The following is an 18389-nucleotide window of genomic DNA, read 5'->3' as shown; positions in this document are numbered from 1 at the left end:
TGTTAAGGACAACTACGTTTAAATATGTCAATCAACTTAGCATTACATTATCTTTTGACAAATATTTCATGTATATATGTATGTTTTGCATAGTTGGGATGTACCAATCATGTAATTTGGCAACTAAAAATGTGCTTCTGAATGTCTAAAATTCTTTCCCACTGGATCAGGGTCAGTTTAATCTAGCCTTAGATTTGTAATCATGCAGCCTAGACAACGTGACGGGCTTCAATGGAGACAGTTGAATAGCAAACAGCTTTAATTGTGTAATACTGTGTTGCCTTGAAAGCATTTAAACGTTCTTGACCATCATGCCATTGTTTGAGTGAGGCAATTATACAGCCAAAAATCCTCTTCTCCATGTTCATAAATGACTAACTTGATTATCCATGACAATTACATGGTTTCTACAATCCCACTCGTTGGTCAACGGTAAAGGAGTGTTTTGGCTCAAGGTCAATGAAACAATCCAGGATTGATGGAGCAGAAGAGGAATATCATTAATTCTCTATAACCATTCAAGTTTACAGGGTCTGAATCAATCTTAGGACTTTGGCTCTAAACCAACATTCCCTATCATGAATAAAGCCAAACTCTCCCATGCCATCATTTCATGTGTAGATAAAAGTTCAAACACTGCCATGTAGCTCGGTTGATAGAGCATGGTGCTTGCAATGCCATGGTTGTGGAGTTCAAATCCACAACCAGTATGAAAATGCATGCACTACTGTAATTAAAAGACAGGTGACATTTATTAATAGGTATACAAGAAACAGTAAAATTCACATGTTGACACAAGGACAAAACGGTGTGTGTGCAGAAGAAACAAATGAGAAGTAGCATTACAAGAAAGAAGTATTTACAAACAGAAATATTTATAAAAATTTAAATTGAAAAAAAAAAAGAGTAGCATGTAGATCTGCTGGAAGGTCTGTATCAAAACAGGATGCTTCCTCTGGTGTTACCTGGTCATTTATTATAAAGTAAAACATTTAAAATGAATATTAAAGTACTGCATGTCTAACATCTAAGGGACTCTACCTTTAAAAAGTATCAAACTCGTGAAATACCTGCCCTGGACAGCAGAATATTAATCACTGGAAAACATGGCTTTATGACAGTTTCATCCACACCTTTACTATTACAATACGCTGCAAATTACACTAAGAGTCCCTTTTGACCTATCCACTTCCATGCAGGTTGTAGTATTACTATACATAAATACAATTGGTTAGATTTCAAAGTAACAGCAACACCAATTAGCTCAAATTAGTTGCATCAAGACACGTGTAGCCACGGCAAGTCTTTGATGTAACTAATTTGAGCTAATTGGTGTTGCTGTTACTTTGAAATCTAACCAATTTGATTAAAACACCGGCCGTGTAGCCAGGAGAAGAGTGCCAAGTGGACAGAACACAACCTCTGAGGAGTGAACTGTGCACGCACCTCTTAAAACGCGGGGTCCTTTGCTGTGGAATTGAAAACTGCATCACTTGACTTTTTGGACAACGCACTCTGGAGGGAATGAAAGACATATTTCAGTAACTGATACCATAACCCCCCCCCAAAAAAAAGCACGGTTGGAGTAGAAAGTGAGGAAAAACTTAGGTCAACATTTAACTTACAGTGGAGTCGGAAAATATTTAGACCCCTTGACTTTTCCACATTTTGTTACGTTACAGCCTTATTCTAAAATCTATTTAAAAAAAAAAGGGTTTTCTTCCAACGCATCAATCTACACACAATACCCCATAATGACAAAGAACACAGGTTTCAATATTTTTTACAAATCTACAACAAAAATACAGAAATATCACATTTACATAAGTATTCAGACCCTTAACTCAGTACTTTGTTGAAGCACCTTTGGCAGCAATTACAGCCTTGAGTCTTCTTGGGTATGACGCTACAAGCTTGGCACACCTGTATTTGGTCAGTTTCTCCCATTCTTCTCTGCAGATCCTCTCAAGCTCTGCCAGGTTGGATGGGGAGCTTATCTGCACAGCTTTTATTCAGGTCTCTCCAGAGATGGTTGATTGGGTTCAAGTCCGGGCTCTGGCTGGGCCACTCAAGGACATTCAGAGACTTTACATTTAGCAGACGCTCTGATCCAGAGCGACTTACAAGAGCAATTAGGATTGAGTGCCTTGCTCAAGGGCACGTTGACAAATTTCAGCTAGTCAGCTCGGGGATTCGAACCAGCAATTTCTCGGTTACTGGCCCAGCCTAGACTTCGAGACTTGTCCCAATGCCACTCCTGCGTTGTCTTGGCTGTGTTGGAAGGTGAACCTTCTCCCCAGTCTGAGGTCTTGAGCACTCTGTAGCAGGTTTTCATCAAGGATCTCTCTGCACTTTGCTCCGTTCATTTTTTCCCTCGATCCTGACTAGCCTCCCAGTCACTGCCACTGAAAAACATGCCCACCGCATGATGCTCCCACCACTATGCTTCACCGTAGGGATGGTGCCAGGTTTCCTCCAGATGTGAAGCTTGGCATTCAGGCCAAAGAGTTCAATCTTGGTTTCATTACACCAGAGAATCTTGTTTCTCATTGACAGTCTTTAGGTGGCTTTTGGAAACTTCAAGTGGGCTGTGATGTGTCTTCTACTGAGGAGTGGCTTCCATCTGGCCACTCTATCATAAAGGCCTGATTGGTGGAGTGCTGCAGAGATGGTTGTCCTTCTGGAAGGTTCTCCCATCTCCATAGAGGAACTCTGGAGCTCAGTAAGAGTGACCGTCAGGTTCTTTGTCACCTCCCTGATCAAGGTCCTTCTCCCCTGATTGCTCAGTTTGGCCAGGCTGACAGCTCTGGGAGGAGTCTTGGTGGTTCCAAACTTCTTCCATTTAAGAATGATGGTGGCCACTGTGTTCTTGGGGACCTTCAATGCTGCAGAAATGTTTTGGTATCCTTCCCCAGATCTGCACGTCAATCCGGTCTCAGAGCTTTACAGATAATTCCTTTGACCTCATGGCATGGTGTTTGCTTTGACATGCACTGTCAACTGTGGGACCTTATACAGACCGGTGTGTTTTTCCAAATCAATTGCATTCACCACAGTTTAAAATAAGGCTGTAACGTATCAAAATGTTGAAAAAAAGTCAAGGGGTCTGAATACTTTCCGAATGCACTGTAAATTCATGACACAGTCATGACAGTCTTGACACTTAAGGATGGTCTCACAGTGAAGTCCGAATATAGTTTAAAAGGCTGGTTTAACAATATATAAATTGCAGGAAATTTGCGTTAAAACTAATATTTTCTCTCCACCCCATGACAGAATGTGTAGAATTGCAGGAAATGTGATTTTGAGAGCAAAATGTTTCTGCAGACAAGACGGTTGTAGAGTTTAGTTTAAAGGGTTAGTCTTACAGTGAAGTCAGAGTAGTTTAAAATGCGTAACTAACAATTTATGATGAGCTATGAGAATGTATGAATTGCTTTTGTTTTGTAAAGTGCCATGTTTATTTAATTGGTTGACTATAGAGCCGAGAGAAAAATCCTATTCAAATATTTGTAAAAATAAATAAATCATTAACAGCTGGTCTTAAAGTCAGAGTATAGTTTAAAAGGCTGGTCTCACAGTGAAGTCAAGGTAGCTGATGTCAACAGGTTGTTTCCTCTCTGTACTGTTGCACTCCAGCAGGGGCGTTCTCTGACTGGTGCTGCTCTCCAGGGGCCTAATTTTCTGCACAGCCAATGAGTGGACACAAACAAACACATCAGAGTCAACATTCTGAACATGCAGCACACTTCCTTCTCTGCTTACCTATCAAATCCACCTGAAGTATTATATTTCTACATCTCTTTAATAGAATTATTAACTTGGAAAGAGATTAGATTCTAAAGACGAGTTTGGATTTTGCTGTCAATACTGTGTCTTTCACAAGCTAGGTAGACTTTGGAAAGTGGTTTATGGCTCGAACAGGAAAAACTCTATAACAGCAATCACCTAGTGGTTCTCTTAATAGTCATTGCGCTATATAAATGGAAGCTGTTCACCAAGGACAAGAACCAACAATGGTCCACAGTTTGGAGTGAGTGCTGGGTGTGTACCTGCATCTGAACCTGGGAGAGAGGAGGCTTGCTGCTGGGCACACTAATGAAGGTGTTGGCTGACCGCACCCTGGTAACCTGGCTAGGAGTCTTCTGAAAGAAGGGCTATGTGGGTCAAGGTCATGTAAGACTAGTGACACATTTCTTACATTTTCCATATACGTAAGGTACTTAATGAGATTCTTACAATACGCAATTATATCAAAATAAGTGTTACCACAATAATAAAGTGCTCGAGTTGGTTTCGGAGGCCAGTGAACTCGTCTCATAAGGACCACTGTAAGTGCTAGTTACTGTACCTTCTACAGCTACATATCTGGAGATTATTTTTTGACAAAAAAATCTAAATATTATGTTTGCGCTAGTCAGCTGTCCCTGTACCAAAACTCCAGTATTTTTCCTTCATAGCTTGTTCGGACCCTGGCAATTCCCAGCCCTAGTACCTTTCTGATCTTGTTGGGGGTAGGGCCGTTTATCCCTCCATGGGCCCTCTTAGTGGGAGTTTTGAATGGAGTCGTCATCTCCCCCTTCTTTGATGTCTGCAACTTAAACACAGAGACAAACAAAGCCTCAGTCACAGACCAGTCAGTAACAAACGATCAGTGCCCCAGAATGGTCAAATCCACATTTCTCAGCATTGCCATTTGGCAGTTACACATGTTGACCACGCTACTCTGTACAAGTCTATTTTAATCTACGTTCAGCACAGTAAGTTTTAGAATCGGCCTTTTGCACATGGGAACAGAGAGATATTGCTTTACGATAGTTTGTGATGAAAAACAGTCACCTTGTAAGACAGATTTACACAGGTATCAAAACGTTATGCCAGAGTAAGCCTAGACGAAACACAGCCCTTCATTTAAGTGTTTCTAAAATCCCCTATGGGAAAAATGCATGGTGGGAAAACAATTGGAACCAATTCCCTGTTTGACTGCTAGGGTTTATGGGGATTATGACTGTGGTAATCTATGGGTGAGAATTAGGAGGGGCTGGACTTACGGCGGCACGTTCACTTTTCTCCTTGTCCCTCTGCTGCTTGTACTCCTCACATTGGCTGGAGATGTAGGTCATGACTCTCCGGCCCTGAACCAGGAAGGCAGAACCCTGGTCCTTCTCCCAGGCTTCAACCCCCTTCTTCAGTTCTTCCTCCAACTGGTCACATCACATAACAGGGAGAAACAATGTCACTTTTCCTTTGTAAAAAGCCTTTACACACACACACACACACACACCGTACTGTTATTTACAGTGGATTTGGAAAGTATGCAGACCCCTTGACCTTTTCCTTATTGTTTTTACATTACAGCTGTATTCTAAAATGGATTAAATAGTTTTTTCCCCCTCATAAAATCTACACACAATATCCCATAATTAGGGATGTACGATCGGTGAACATATCGGATTCGGACGATATTAGCTAAAAATGCCAACATCGGAATCAACTAATGTCTAGTTTAACGCTGATGTGAGAAACCAATGTCAAAGTTGACGTGCATACCTATATAACGTAATCACGCCATGTAAAGAGTAAGAGTAAGAACATTTTAGCGAGACAACTCAAAAGGCAAAATCCAAGATTATGGAATTCATTGCCCTTGACAATCAACCGTTCTCTGTCATGAATGATGTTGGCTTTCGCTAACTGTTCGAGCACCGGTACACACTGCAGTCATTTTCATTATTCTTAGCAATGATTTAGGAATCCTTGTGAGTTAAGTATTAGCTAGGTTGCCACTTGTTCACCTATTGAAATTTAACTTCAGTTCATGAAAATAAATAGCTAGCCAGCTACTTAACCCTGTTGCCCAAAGCTAACGTTATAAGAAGCCAGCTAGCTTCATCTGGCTAGTGAGGCTCGACCGGACATGGTTATGTGTGGTGAAGCTAGCCACAATAAGGATTAGGGACAATAGTGGAATTTGCGGTTTGCCTTCAAAATAAGTAATTGAAAGTGATACAAATGATTAAAAAATAGTAGAATTATGCCATACTGTTATTTTGAAGGCTAACCGCAAGGTCCACTATTGTGGCTAATTATTATTGTGGTTGGCTTCACATAGATGGGCCCGACCACCATTAATCAAATAAAATCTGTCTTATGAATGATAACACCTAGCTATATAGTTAGCTAGCTAACAATGGCTACTGAAACAGATGTCGTTTTTGGGGAAGAACATTGTTTGCATCCATGAGCTAAGCTAGCTTTTCTTTTTATGACCAGCACTGTAGGTGCACAAGGCAACTTTACCAGCATCATAGCATACGTATCGATTAATCATTGTCACATGAAATACAAGTGATAGTGTAATCAATGTGTAATAACTGCGTAAAAAATGTATGAATGCGTTAAATGATGATGTGACGTGCAGTCACATTCAGGTCCTGATTGGTCAGCAAGCTTATCTAACGCGTCAAATAGTGTTATCTACTGGTCATTGATTTCTATTTTGACACGCAAAGATCCAAATGGCATCCCATAGAAATCCTGGTTGAGAATGAAACGACTGAACAACGAAACAGCACAGCAAGTAAGTGAAAGAAATGGGCTTCGATTATGCTTTACTGGTAATGGGGACATACCAGTACATACATATGTATAATTGTGCGCCCTTATGGGACTCCCAATCACAGCTGGATGTGATACAGCCTGGATTCAAAACAGGGACTGTAGTGACGCCTCCTGCAATGAGATGCAGTGCCTTAGAGTGCTGCGTCCATGTGTGTGTGTTAACTATTTAACTGTGCTAGAATGCTTAAAAGGCCACTAAAATTTTAAAATACCGATATCGTGTTTTTTAGGAAGGAAAATATCGGATATCGCTATCGGCCAAAAAAAAGTGTCATATCGTTGCAACACTTCCCATAATGACAAAACATTATTTGCAAATGTCTTAAAAATACAAAACTGAAATAGTACATTAACATAAGTATACAGACCCTTTAGTCAGTACTTTGTTGAAGCACCTTTGGCAGCGATTACAGCCTCGAGTCTTCTTGGATAGGACGCTACAAGCTTGGCACACCTGTATTTGGGGAGTTTCTCCCATTCTTCTCTGCAGATCCTCTGCAGGCTCTGTCAGGTTGGATGGGGAGCGTGTCTGCACAGCTTTTTTCAGGTCTCTCCAGAGATGTTCGATCAGGTTCAAGTCTGGGCTCTGGCTGGGCATTCAGAGACTTGTTCCGAAGCCACTCGCTCATTGCCTTGGCTGTGTGCTTAGGGTCATTGTCCTGTTAGAAGGTGAACCTTCACCCCAGTCTGGGGCCCTGAGTGCTCTGGAGGAGGTTTTTATCAAGGATCTCTCTGTACTTTGCTCCGTTCATCTTTCCCTTGATCCCGACTAGTCCCCAGTCACTGCCGCTGAAAAACATCCCCACAGCATGATGCTGCCACCACCATGCTTCACCATAGCGATGGTGCCAGGCTTCTTCCAGACGTGATGCTTGGCATACAGGCCAAAAAGTTCAATCTTGGTTTCATCAGACCAGAGAATCTGGTTTCTCATGGTCTGAGAGTTCTTTAGGTGCCTCTTGGCAAACTCCAAGCGGGCTGTCAAATGCCTTTTACTGAGGAGTGGCTTCCGTCTGGCCACTCTACCATAAAGGCCTGATTGGTGGGGTGCTGCAGAGATGGTTGTCCTTCTGGAAGATTCTCCCACCTCCACAGAGGAACTCAGGTGCTGTGTCAGCGTGAGAATCTCCCTGACCAAGGCCCTTCTCCACCGATTGCTCAGTTTGGCCGGGCGGCCAGCTCTAGGAGTCTTGGTGGTTCCAAACTTCTTCCATTTAAGAATGATGGAATTTCTAAATGCACTGTATACATCATTGGCATTTTAAATCAGAGTACAACGTCAATGACACCGCCATATAAGAATGAGAATGACCTTGAACCGATCATTGGATGCTCCAGTGAGTGGTTGTGAATAGAAGCTGTGGCGATATAACGCTGCACTCCAACTAATTTAGCAGGAGTTTGTTTGATTACCATCATCAACCATGTCTGTCACTTTTCATAAACATATTTTATATGTAAAAATGTAAAGACTATAATTTCTACAACTTACAACAGATTTTAAGCAGGTGAAAATAATTGTCAGAGATGAATGAATGGTATATAACATTCCTTCTGACTGTGAAGCCAACTGCCATACAAATGTATAGAAGGACATGACTTAAATCAAATGAAGTCTTACCTTTGGCAGCATCTTTTGAACTTTGACCTTCTCTTTGGCCTCTTTAAGAAGGGCTCCTCCTCTGTTGGAGAAACGGTTTGGATCATTTGCCTTTTTCTGCAAAGAGAAGTTTCAGTAATAGATTATACATTTTCTTGTCAAATTATATAGAATATCAAAATTTATAAAAAATGCAAAACTGAAATATTAAATTTACATAAGTATTCAGACCCTTCACTCAGTACTTTGTTGAAGCACCTTTGGCAGCACTTACAGCCTTAAGTCTTCTTTATGACGCTACAAGCTTGGGACACCTGTATTTGGGGAGTTTCTCCTCTGCAGCTCCTCTCCAACTCTATTAGGTTGGATTGGGAGCGTTGCAGCAGTTATTTTCAGGTCTCCTGAGATGTTCGATCGGGTTCAAGTCAGGGCTCTGGCTGGGCCACTCAAGGACATTCAGAGACTCAGAAGCTCTTTACCTCAGAGGTCCTGAGCGCTCTATAGTAGGCCTTTATTCAAGGATGTCTCTGCAATTTTCTTGGTTAATATTTTCCTCAATCCTGACTAGTCTCCCAGTCCCTGCCGCTGAAAAACATCCCTACAGCATGATGCTGCCACCACCATGCTTCACCGTAGGGATGGTGCCAGGTTTCCTACAGACATGACTCTTGGCATTCAGGCCAAAGAGTTCAATCTTGATTTCATCAGACCAGAGAATCTCATTTCTCAGGGTCAGAGTCCTTTAGGTGCCTTTTGGCAAACTTCAAGCAGGCTGCCATATGCCTTTTACTGAGGAGTGGCTTCTGTCTGGCCACTCTACCATAAAGGCATGAATGACAGAGCTGTTGCACTCCACCAGAGTGACAATCGACTTCTTGGTCACCTCCCTGACCAAGGCCCTTCTTTCACGATTGCGCAGTTTGGCCAGGCAGCCAGCTCTAGGAAGTGTCTTGGTGGTTCCAAACTTCTTCCATTTAAGAATGACAGAGGCCACTGTGTTCTTTGGGACCTTCAATGATGCCGCAAAGTTGCCACCCTTCCCCAGATCTGTACATCCACACAATCCTGTCCCAGAGCTCTACGGACAATTCATTCAACCTCATGGCGTGGTTATTTCCCTGTCAACTGTGGGACCTAATATAGACAGGTGTTTGTCGAGTGTCATAACAAAGCGTCTGAATACTTACGTAAATAAGGCATTTAAAAAAAAAAATGTGTAATAAATTTGGCCAAAATTCTAACAACCTGCTTTCGCTTTGTCATTTTGGGGTATTGTGTGTAGATTGATGAGGAAAAATGATTATTTAACCAATTTTAGAATAAGGCTGCAATGTAAAACACATGTGGAAAAGGAGAAGGGGGCTGGATACTTTCTGAATGCACTGTGTATGTGTGCATACATACAACCGTTCAAAAGTTTGGGGTCACTTAGAAATGTCCTTGTTTTCCATGAAAACATATATGTAACGAGTTGCAAAATGAATAAGAAATATCGTCAAGACATTGACAAGGCTATAAATACTTTTTTATTGACATAATCGTCTCCTTCAAACTTTGCTTTCATCAAAGAATCCTCCATTTGCAGCAATTACAGCCTTGCAGACATTTGGCATTTTAGTTGTCAATTTGTTGAGGTAATCTGAAGAGATTTCACCCCATGCTTCCTGAAGCAGCACCTACAAGTTGGATTGGCTTGATGGGCACTTCTTATGTACCATAAGGTCAAGCTGCTTCCACAACAACTCAATAGGGTTGAGATTCGGTGACAATGCTGGCCACTCCATTATAGACAGAATACCAGCTTACCTAAATAGTTTTTGTAAAGTTTGGAGCTGTGCTTTGAGTCATTGTCCTGAGTAGGAGGAAATTGGCTCCAATTAAGCGCTGTCCACTGAGTATGGCATGGCATTGCAAAATTGAGTCACAGCCTTCATTCTTCAACCTTGTACAAATCTCCCACTTTACCACCACCAAAGCACACCCAGACCATCACATTGCCTCCACAATGTTCTTCTTTGTGAGCCGAACACCTAAAACTTAGATTAATAACACTTTTTACCCCCAATATTCCTCTGTCCTGTGTCTGTTCTTTTGCCCATCTTAACCTTCTTATTGTCCAGTCTGAGATATGGCTTTTTCTTTGCAACTCTGCCTAGAAGGCCAGCATCCTGGAGTCACCTCTTCACTGTTGACGTTGAGACTGGTGTTTTGCAGGTACTATTTAATGAAGCTGCCAGTGAGGACTTGTGAGGCATCTGTTTCTCAAACTAGACACTCTAATGTACTTGTCCTATTGCTCAGTTGTGCACCAGGGCCTCCCACTCCTCTTTCTATTCTGGTTAGAGCCAGTTTGCGCTGTGCTGTGAAAGGAGTAGTACACCGCGCTGTACGAGATCTTCAGTTTCTTGGCAATTTCTCACATGGAATAGCCTTCATTTCTCAGAACAAGAACAGACTGACGAGTTTCAAAAGAAGGCACTTTGTTTCTGGCTATTTTGAGCCTGTAATCGAACCCACAAATACTGATGCTCTAGATACTCAACAAGTCTAAATCAGCACAACAGTTTAACAAATGCTAAATGGCTTTCTAATGATCAATTAGCTTTAAAATGATAAACTTCAATTAGCTAACACAATGTGCCATTGGAACACAGGAGTGATGATTGCTGATAATGGGCCTCCGTACACCTACTTAGATATTCTATTAAAAAAATATTTAAAAAAAATGCTGTTTACAACTACAATAGTCATTTACATCATTAACAATGTCTACACTGTATTTCGGATCAATTCAATATTATTTTAATGGAATTTTTTTAACATTTTCTTTCAAAAAGAAGAACATTTCTAGGTGAACCCAAACTTTTAAACGGTAGTGTATACATCATTTTTGTAAAAGATAAAATAAAAAATACGTATGGTACACGAGACACCGCCTGACTCGCGAGACACCGCCTGACTCGCGAGACACCGCCTGACTCGCGAGACAACGCCTGACTCGCGCCTGTCTCAGTGGACTAATCCATTGCGGTAGTATTACCAGTAGTACATTTACCGTTCTAATCTACAACATTGGTTTAATTTCTGTTAATGCATTCAATATATTATTATTACCGCCTTTTACCGTTCTCATTGTCCGGAGTGGACACGTTGTTTAAGGACCACACAACCTAGGCTACAGTTAAGAGGAACAAGTTTTGGTTTATTCCATACCATTTCCGAGTTGTCAATTCATGAACTGTCTTTTGTTTGTAGCTCTCCTATCAACGTTAACTGAGAACTCACACTGGATTATGCAGAGAAATAGGCCTAGGCTGCCTGGCCTTCGTGCAAAGGTAGGCCTATAAACGTGCCCATTTGGGGATCTGATAGTATTTCTGATTGTCTTACCTCACCACCACTGTGGAACTTGTTATTGTTTGTTGGTTTGGCAGTGCCACTGTCAGCCAGAGAAATATGCTGAGAAGGATTATCACCACAGCAAGCAAGGTACTTGGAGTCAAACAGACAGGTCTAGATGAGATCTTTAAGGTCAGGGCCCGCCGCAAGGCTCACAAAATCATTTTAGACCCAAGCCATCCCATGTACCCGGACTTTGACGTACTCCCCTCTGGGCGCAGGTAAAGGGCACCCCTCAGCAGGAAAAACAGAAGCAGACAATCATTTGTGCCAGGTGTGATATCACTCCTAAATAGCTCGGGCTAATGTTCCTACAGACTCAGTAAGGCCGGCAGGCTAGTCTTTTTTTTAAAAATGTTTATGTATTGGTATGTAACTGTTATGAAAGTTGTATTGACAATTTTGTTTTGTATTTAAAAGCACATTAAAAAGTGTAAATGACACTGCAACAACATTTACCCATTGGGACAATAAAGTCAGTAAGAACTTCCTTCTTTCTTCAACTCAAACAGCAAGTAAATAAGGTCTGTTTTTACATTCATTGAGAAAGACAATAGTTCCTCAACGTAGCCTATTTGAAAAATCTTTCCAGCTCCTTCGATAACCACTTGTGCTGTGATCCGGTGGAAACCTTGTAAAATAGGCCTACAACTGTGTATCTACAGCCTTGTCGGTCTGGAGCTAATTTGCGGGAAACTAAGGGCCCAGAATATTTTTATACAATATTGCAAGTTTGCTAGCGCGAGCTTCAGGCCGGACCAAGTTGATACAATGTTCCTTGCAGACAAACCATGCATAGCCAATGTGATTTATATGATATTTATTTTTAGTCAAGATATTTTCTACCTGCAGGCTTCAACATTTTATTTGTTAACTTTATGTAGGCTATTTTGTTTCTACAGGCTATTTATTACCAGCAACTTCAGGAGCTTAACTGCAGAAAGCCAGCAGCAAGGGGAGGAAGAGGGTGGGTTATCTCTGGCTCCTTCTTGAGTCATTTGTGTCTTAATTATTTAATCACTGTGCTTAAAACATAAGACAAGCTCATTAGCCTACATATAGGCTAGTTGATTTGTATATAGGGAAAAATACACCTTTTGAAATTTAAACCAATCGATTGGTCGAAAGAAGTCAACTCTTGGTCGATTTTTTGTTGTTACGGACAGTCCTAGATGACATGCACCAAGTAGTGCACAATTTTACAAAACGTTGCAATTTCATTCAAACATAGCCTGACCGCAAATACCAGCAGTACCTCAAAATCCTGGAAGAGGGCCCAGTACTTCTCCCATCTCTGCAGGGCCTCCAGTAAGGGCTTTACCTGGTCGTAATAATTCTTCACCTTCAATAGCGCAGCATCATGCAGCGCCAACAACTCCTCTGTGAAGTTATCTAGGGAAAAACAAATGGGTTCGATCAGATGCATGTGTATTTTGTCTGTGAGAGTGAGATTTCATAGTGTTGTTCTACTCACTGTCACAGAAGTGGGCATTGAAGGGTTCCCTCTGCTCACGGCCCAGGTTGCACTTGTCCCAGAAGGTCACTAGTTCCTGTCTGACCTTTTCAATCACATCCCCCAGCCTGGTCTTCTGCAGGTCTGTCAGACGGTCCACCTCCCCCTGCCACTGGACCGGACAACATGGTCAGGTTCAGTATGAAGAAAAAGGAAAACAACGCTCAGAAACAGTGATACGAGGAGGTACTATAAGAAACACATTTTTCCTCAGTGGTCCCCAATGAACATTACCCAGGTAAGGACTGTCTCAAACACTGTGGGATACTAACACCATCTCTGTTCTGTTTCCTTGTTAGCTGTCCGGGGCAACATTATAGTCATAGTGTAAGGTTTACTGTTTTGAACAGTGGTGTGTGGTATGCATGTGAAGCTTTGTCCAACATAGTGGTGAAGGAGAGGTATGAAGGAGGAGAGAGTTCCAACCTGTGTGATTTGGTCAGAGAGGGTACCCTGCACACTCTCTTGGAACACACTGCAGTTTTGCTCCAGCGCATCCAGACGATTCCACAGGCACATGGATCGTTCTTTCAGCTCAGCTAGAGTATTTGTCAGTGATTCCTTCTTGACCTCCATCTACACAAAATGATACAAATACTAGACCCAGACCTAGAAGTCACATCAGATACAATAAAAGACTACAATATAATATCTAAGTAATCATTAGTAGCGCGGCTAGATTATTTTCAGTACCTGGGAGAGCAGCAGTTTGAGGGCTTTGATATTTTCATGAGTGAGCAGGAATATATCCTCGTCGTGGCCCACAGACTCTTTCTCCAGGCTAGTCTCTGGTTCATGACCCATCTCCTCCATCAGCTTCCTGATGTCCTCACGCAGACCTGAGAACACCTTTGCACGACTCTTCTACAGGATTGAGTGACAAGAGTTTAGATTTTTTCTCTCTCCAGAATACCAGTAATGGGCAGTTATGACAAATGTACAGTTTGAATAATAATGCTGCTTTTTAAAGACAATAGGAAGTTCAAAATGACATTCATACTAAACCCAAATCTTCAACCTGGCCTGCAGCCATTACAGTACCTTTTCCTCACTGAGGGTCTGGATGTGCTCCCGGAGTTCCTGTAGCTGCGTGCGAGATGGCATGCTGCCAGTGGGGATGTAATAGGGGGTGACGCACAGCTCCACACACAGTTCCTTATCCTGCTGCTGCAGTCTGTATAGCTCCTTCAAACGCTCCCCCTTCTCCTTGGTCAGAACCTCCACACGCAGACGCAGGTTCTTCTCAATCTGGAGGACTGTCAGGCCCTCCTCCATCTGACAGGTGGGCAAGACGGAGACAGGAGGTTTGTACAAAGGAAGGAATGGAGTCAAGGAAAGGAATCAGCAAACAATGTTGAGGTTGATTATAAAAGGCCTTAAAGTACCACTTACTTTGTATGGATCCATTGACATTTCCAGGCACAAGGTATCCAGCTGTTTTTGAAAAGTGATGATATTGGCCCGGATGCGGTGCCTCAAGGCTTCCTCCTCGGTGATCATGTCATTCAAAAGGCCCTTAGGAAAATAGTGTCAGAGTTGGTTAATTTAATTGACTACTTAACGAGGATTCAGTAACATGCAGTTCATCTGAATATACTGTTTTCTAAAGCCTCACCTCAATGTGTTTCTTCACTGTCTCCATTCGCTCCACCCTCTGCTCCTCCATGATGCCCATGCTGTCCCAGATGTCCACCAGCCTGGCCATGGCATGGTTTATACCCGTCACTAGCGAGAAAGCCAGGGCTTCACTGCAGAGATGAGTGACAAGACAATCAAATTTGGTAACATATGCTGGCTAAGTAGCTAGCAAACATATAACTAGGTATTTTGAACACTTTGTTTACTGCCAGACTAGCTCTGGTCCAAGCGTATGCGTTAGATCTGTACTACAACGGATGGACCACACAACTATTTTCGCGGTTCAGGCAAATAAAGGTTCGTCAGCAACCGTTACTCTAGCAACATCTTTACTTTGGCGAGTAGCAGATGTATGTTAAAGTCTGTCAATATTAAGGTGGAAATCCATCTAGGGGCGAATGTAAAAATAACACCCTGGACCAGCGCTAACACACAGCTGGCTAGTTTGTAAGGGTATCAAAGATACTACCTCTGTTAGCTAGCTACCAACGGTTTGAACATTTCCCCCTATCTCGGCAATGCTGCAATGTCATTAGCTATTTCTATTGCGGAAGCAATTTCTAATGGTAATCAACCAAACATTGATGCAGCTAACTAGCTAAGAGACAGTACCAGTTAACTTAACTAGCTAACTGGTACTACCAAAGATTTCGTATAACTGTGGTGCTACCGTCTGTATTAAGGTTAGCATACTTTAGCAAGCCAAGTCAACTTGAACTTACCTCCTCCGACTTGACATAGTTTTCCCCGAAAACAATAAAGGAAAAATAGGTAGCTGTTGAGGAATATCAATTATTTATACAAAAAGACGTAGATGGCTGGCTAGTTTCATTTGTCACTACAGCGGTGCGGAAACAGTGCCCTTTCAGCTGCTTGTGCAAAAAAATTCAAAAAAGACGTCCTTGTTCAAGAAGCGCTGTAATAGGCTATTCACTCACCAATGGCACTCCCGTTTTCTCACTTTGGTCGGGAGGCTCTCTGCCGTCATCAAGTGGACAGTAGGCTACATTGCATTTTCACTTCAGTACTATACCAAGAAAGTCAAAATACTTTTATAGAATTACGCCACACGCCATATCAATGTTATTTGCTGGTAGATGTTGCTGATTAGATGGATACACATAAGTCTATACATTCAATCATGTTGAATGAAGAGTCAGGAAAGCTCACTTTGTACTCAATGTCTGTAGTGCTCTGGAGTGATGTTTGAACCTGCAATATGAAAAGTCAGCATAATTCATGCCAATGTCCAAAGTAAATTATTATTTCTATCAAACTGACACAGCAAATTGTGAAATGACTAAACGGTAGTAAGCCTGTAATGGCTGAGCGCAGAGGAATTGTTCCAATGCTGCATTCTGTTATTTTGCCAGTTAATCATTGACACACCTGCTGTCAAGTGAATTGGCAATTGAAAAGGACTAGCATTCAATATAACTTCATAGTCTCAAAATCATTAGTCATTTAAATTACACATAGCTAGTATTGTAGTAGTTTATTAAACCATGAATTTACTTATACTTTATACAAAAGCGTTGTTTCTATTGATAACTAAGATGCACAGTATATAAAAACATTCAACCGTCAACAACTCTACAAAGTAATATAAAATACGATTTTAAGAATAGTTTGATAAGATTCCAAACTTTAAAAGTTCATCTGAAACATCAACTTCTATTGTAAATCTTTAGATACCAGCACCTTGTTGGAATAGAAACTGGAGTTTGTGTGTTACAAAATAACTGGTGAAGTCACCATCAATATATTATGGTGAATCTGTCCTGGTCAAACTCAAAATGAAACATAAAATAGATTGATTCTCCCTTGATTAGTAGTTAGATGGTCAATCATAAATCCCCTATAAAACAACCAGCGGATAACATGATCACTGACACATTCATCACTGTACAAAAGCTTGCTAGTTTTATTATTCAAATAACATTAACCCCCCCCCCCCCCCCCCCCCCCACCACCACCACCATTAGCATGATCAAGGAAATCCTTCTGTTTAAGCTAGAGATAATGTTTTTCTTTTGCATGGGCTGCGTCTCAATCCACCTGTGTTGGTCTTCCACATCTGTGGTGGGAGGTGGCAGAGTTACAGCGGTGTTTGTCCGACCAGGAGACATCCCTGAAAATCATCTGAAGTCGGTGCCACCGATGTGCCAACTTCTGTCTGTAGCGTCTGAATGGTTGACACCACCATCGAAAGCTGAGTCTCTCATGTTGGTTGTTTAAAATCAAAGTATACCTACAGAAACCTGAGTCCTTCCTCCCTTCGACCGGAAGAAGGGGGCGAACGGCACGAAGCTTCCAAAGCTGTTTTTTTCTTCTTCTCTCGAGTGCATGGGGGAGAAGAGAGTGCTCATCACGGAGGCAGACACCAGCAAGGGCACAGGCACATGGTCGACACTTTCATTGCCAGCAGCATACCACCTTGCGTACCACTGCTGGCTTGCTTCTGAAGCTAAGCAGGGTTGGTCCTGGTCAGTTCCTGGATGGGAGACCAGATGCTGCTGGATGTGGTGTTGGAGGGCCAGTAGGAGGCTCTCTTTCTTCTGGTCTAAAAAAATATCCCAGGGCAGTGATTGGGGTGCTGTCTTTCAAATGGGATGTTAAATGGGTGTCCTGACTCTCTGAGGTCATTAAAGATCCCATGGCACTTATTGTAAGAGTAGGGGTGTTAACCCTGAGGTCCTGGCTAAATTCCCAATCTGGCTCTCAAACTATCACAGTCACCTAATAATCCCCAGTTTGAAATTGGCTCATTCATCCCCTGTAACTATTCCCCAGGTCATTGCTGCAAATGAGAACGTGTTCTCAGTCAACTTACCTGGTAAAATAAAAAATTACAGGAATCATGAGGATAATACACTTCACTGTTTGACCAAATCATAGGTTTAGCTGCCAAAAAAATAGGATATTTTGAGTGAGTGTAATGTACAATGTACAACTTGCTCTTGCTACGTTTATAAACACCTTTCCGTTTTTTACAATCCATGATCTTGGCTGTATAACTTATGACAGAGTCGGGGAAGGTCTTTTTGCTGATGCCACGTTTGACCTTGAAGGTGAGTTTGCCTGACCTCAGCTCAGCCGATCAGAAAACCGGGCCGGCCCTTGCCCACAGAACAACCAAAGGCAAATTTGATAGAAATGTGAGTTATAGATTTGTCATTCTTCTTGAAAGCAAGTCTAAGAAGCAGTAGATCTGTTCTATGACCGCCATTTCTATGCTTCCCAGTCTTAAATTTAATTTTTGTGTCTTTTACTTTCGGTTTTATACACCAGCTTCAAACAGCTGAAAATACAATACTTTTGCTTATGGAAAATATGTTTCACAGATTGTACAATGATTCTCTACTCTATACTTGCTTATTTTGTCACAAACTGAAATTTGGTGAACTATTAGAATTTTAGCAACCAGGAAATGTCGGAAAGATTTCTGCTTGGTATATCTTTAACCCTTTACACCTATATGGATAGTTTCTAACAGAAGAAATATAAAAAGTATATTCATGACTATGGTATAAATTGAAGGAAATTATCAGACCAAAGGTGAGAACACAACAGTTCACCTGACACAAGACCAAACAAATCCAAACATTACGCTGTTGA

General features: G+C 41.7%; 1 protein-coding gene across 3 annotated transcripts; it reads right to left on the bottom strand.

Annotated features, from left to right (window-relative positions):
- Window positions 1-733: 733 nt before the first annotated feature.
- On the bottom strand, window positions 734-15691 carry LOC110523805 (protein regulator of cytokinesis 1). Of its 3 annotated transcripts, none has more exons than XM_021602835.3 (14): window positions 15494-15691; window positions 14749-14881; window positions 14526-14648; window positions 14175-14408; window positions 13827-13997; window positions 13560-13709; window positions 13095-13245; window positions 12876-13012; window positions 8243-8338; window positions 5052-5204; window positions 4496-4597; window positions 4053-4157; window positions 3580-3684; window positions 734-1515 (listed from the first exon to the last, which is right to left on the bottom strand). In XM_021602835.3, exons 1-14 carry the CDS (start codon window positions 15508-15510, stop codon window positions 1450-1452), a joined length of 1743 nt encoding a protein of 580 aa, XP_021458510.3. In that variant the 5' UTR covers window positions 15511-15691; the 3' UTR covers window positions 734-1449. The 3 variants fall into 3 exon arrangements, with proteins under 3 accessions (XP_021458510.3, XP_021458511.3, XP_021458512.3); XM_021602836.3 differs by having other exon boundaries at window positions 4053-4145; XM_021602837.3 differs by having other exon boundaries at window positions 4053-4142.
- Window positions 15692-18389: the final 2698 nt, after the last annotated feature.

This window comes from Oncorhynchus mykiss, chromosome 5, assembly GCF_057628025.1.
Source record: "Oncorhynchus mykiss isolate SJ-2025 chromosome 5, ASM5762802v1, whole genome shotgun sequence".
NCBI classification, from domain to species: domain Eukaryota; kingdom Metazoa; phylum Chordata; class Actinopteri; order Salmoniformes; family Salmonidae; genus Oncorhynchus; species Oncorhynchus mykiss.
This window is presented reverse-complemented; position numbering and strand designations above follow the sequence as displayed.

What these genes read in the sequence shown, in the direction of transcription:
- LOC110523805 (XM_021602835.3), bottom strand. An exon ending in CCCTCTTCCAGGATTTTGAG is followed by an intron (nt 8,339 to 12,875) that starts GTACTGCTGGTA and finishes TTCTCTTTGCAG; the next exon opens with AAAAAGGCAAATGATCCAAA. An exon ending in CCCCCAACAAGATCAGAAAG is followed by an intron (nt 4,158 to 4,495) that starts GTACTAGGGCTG and finishes TGACCCACATAG; the next exon opens with CCCTTCTTTCAGAAGACTCC.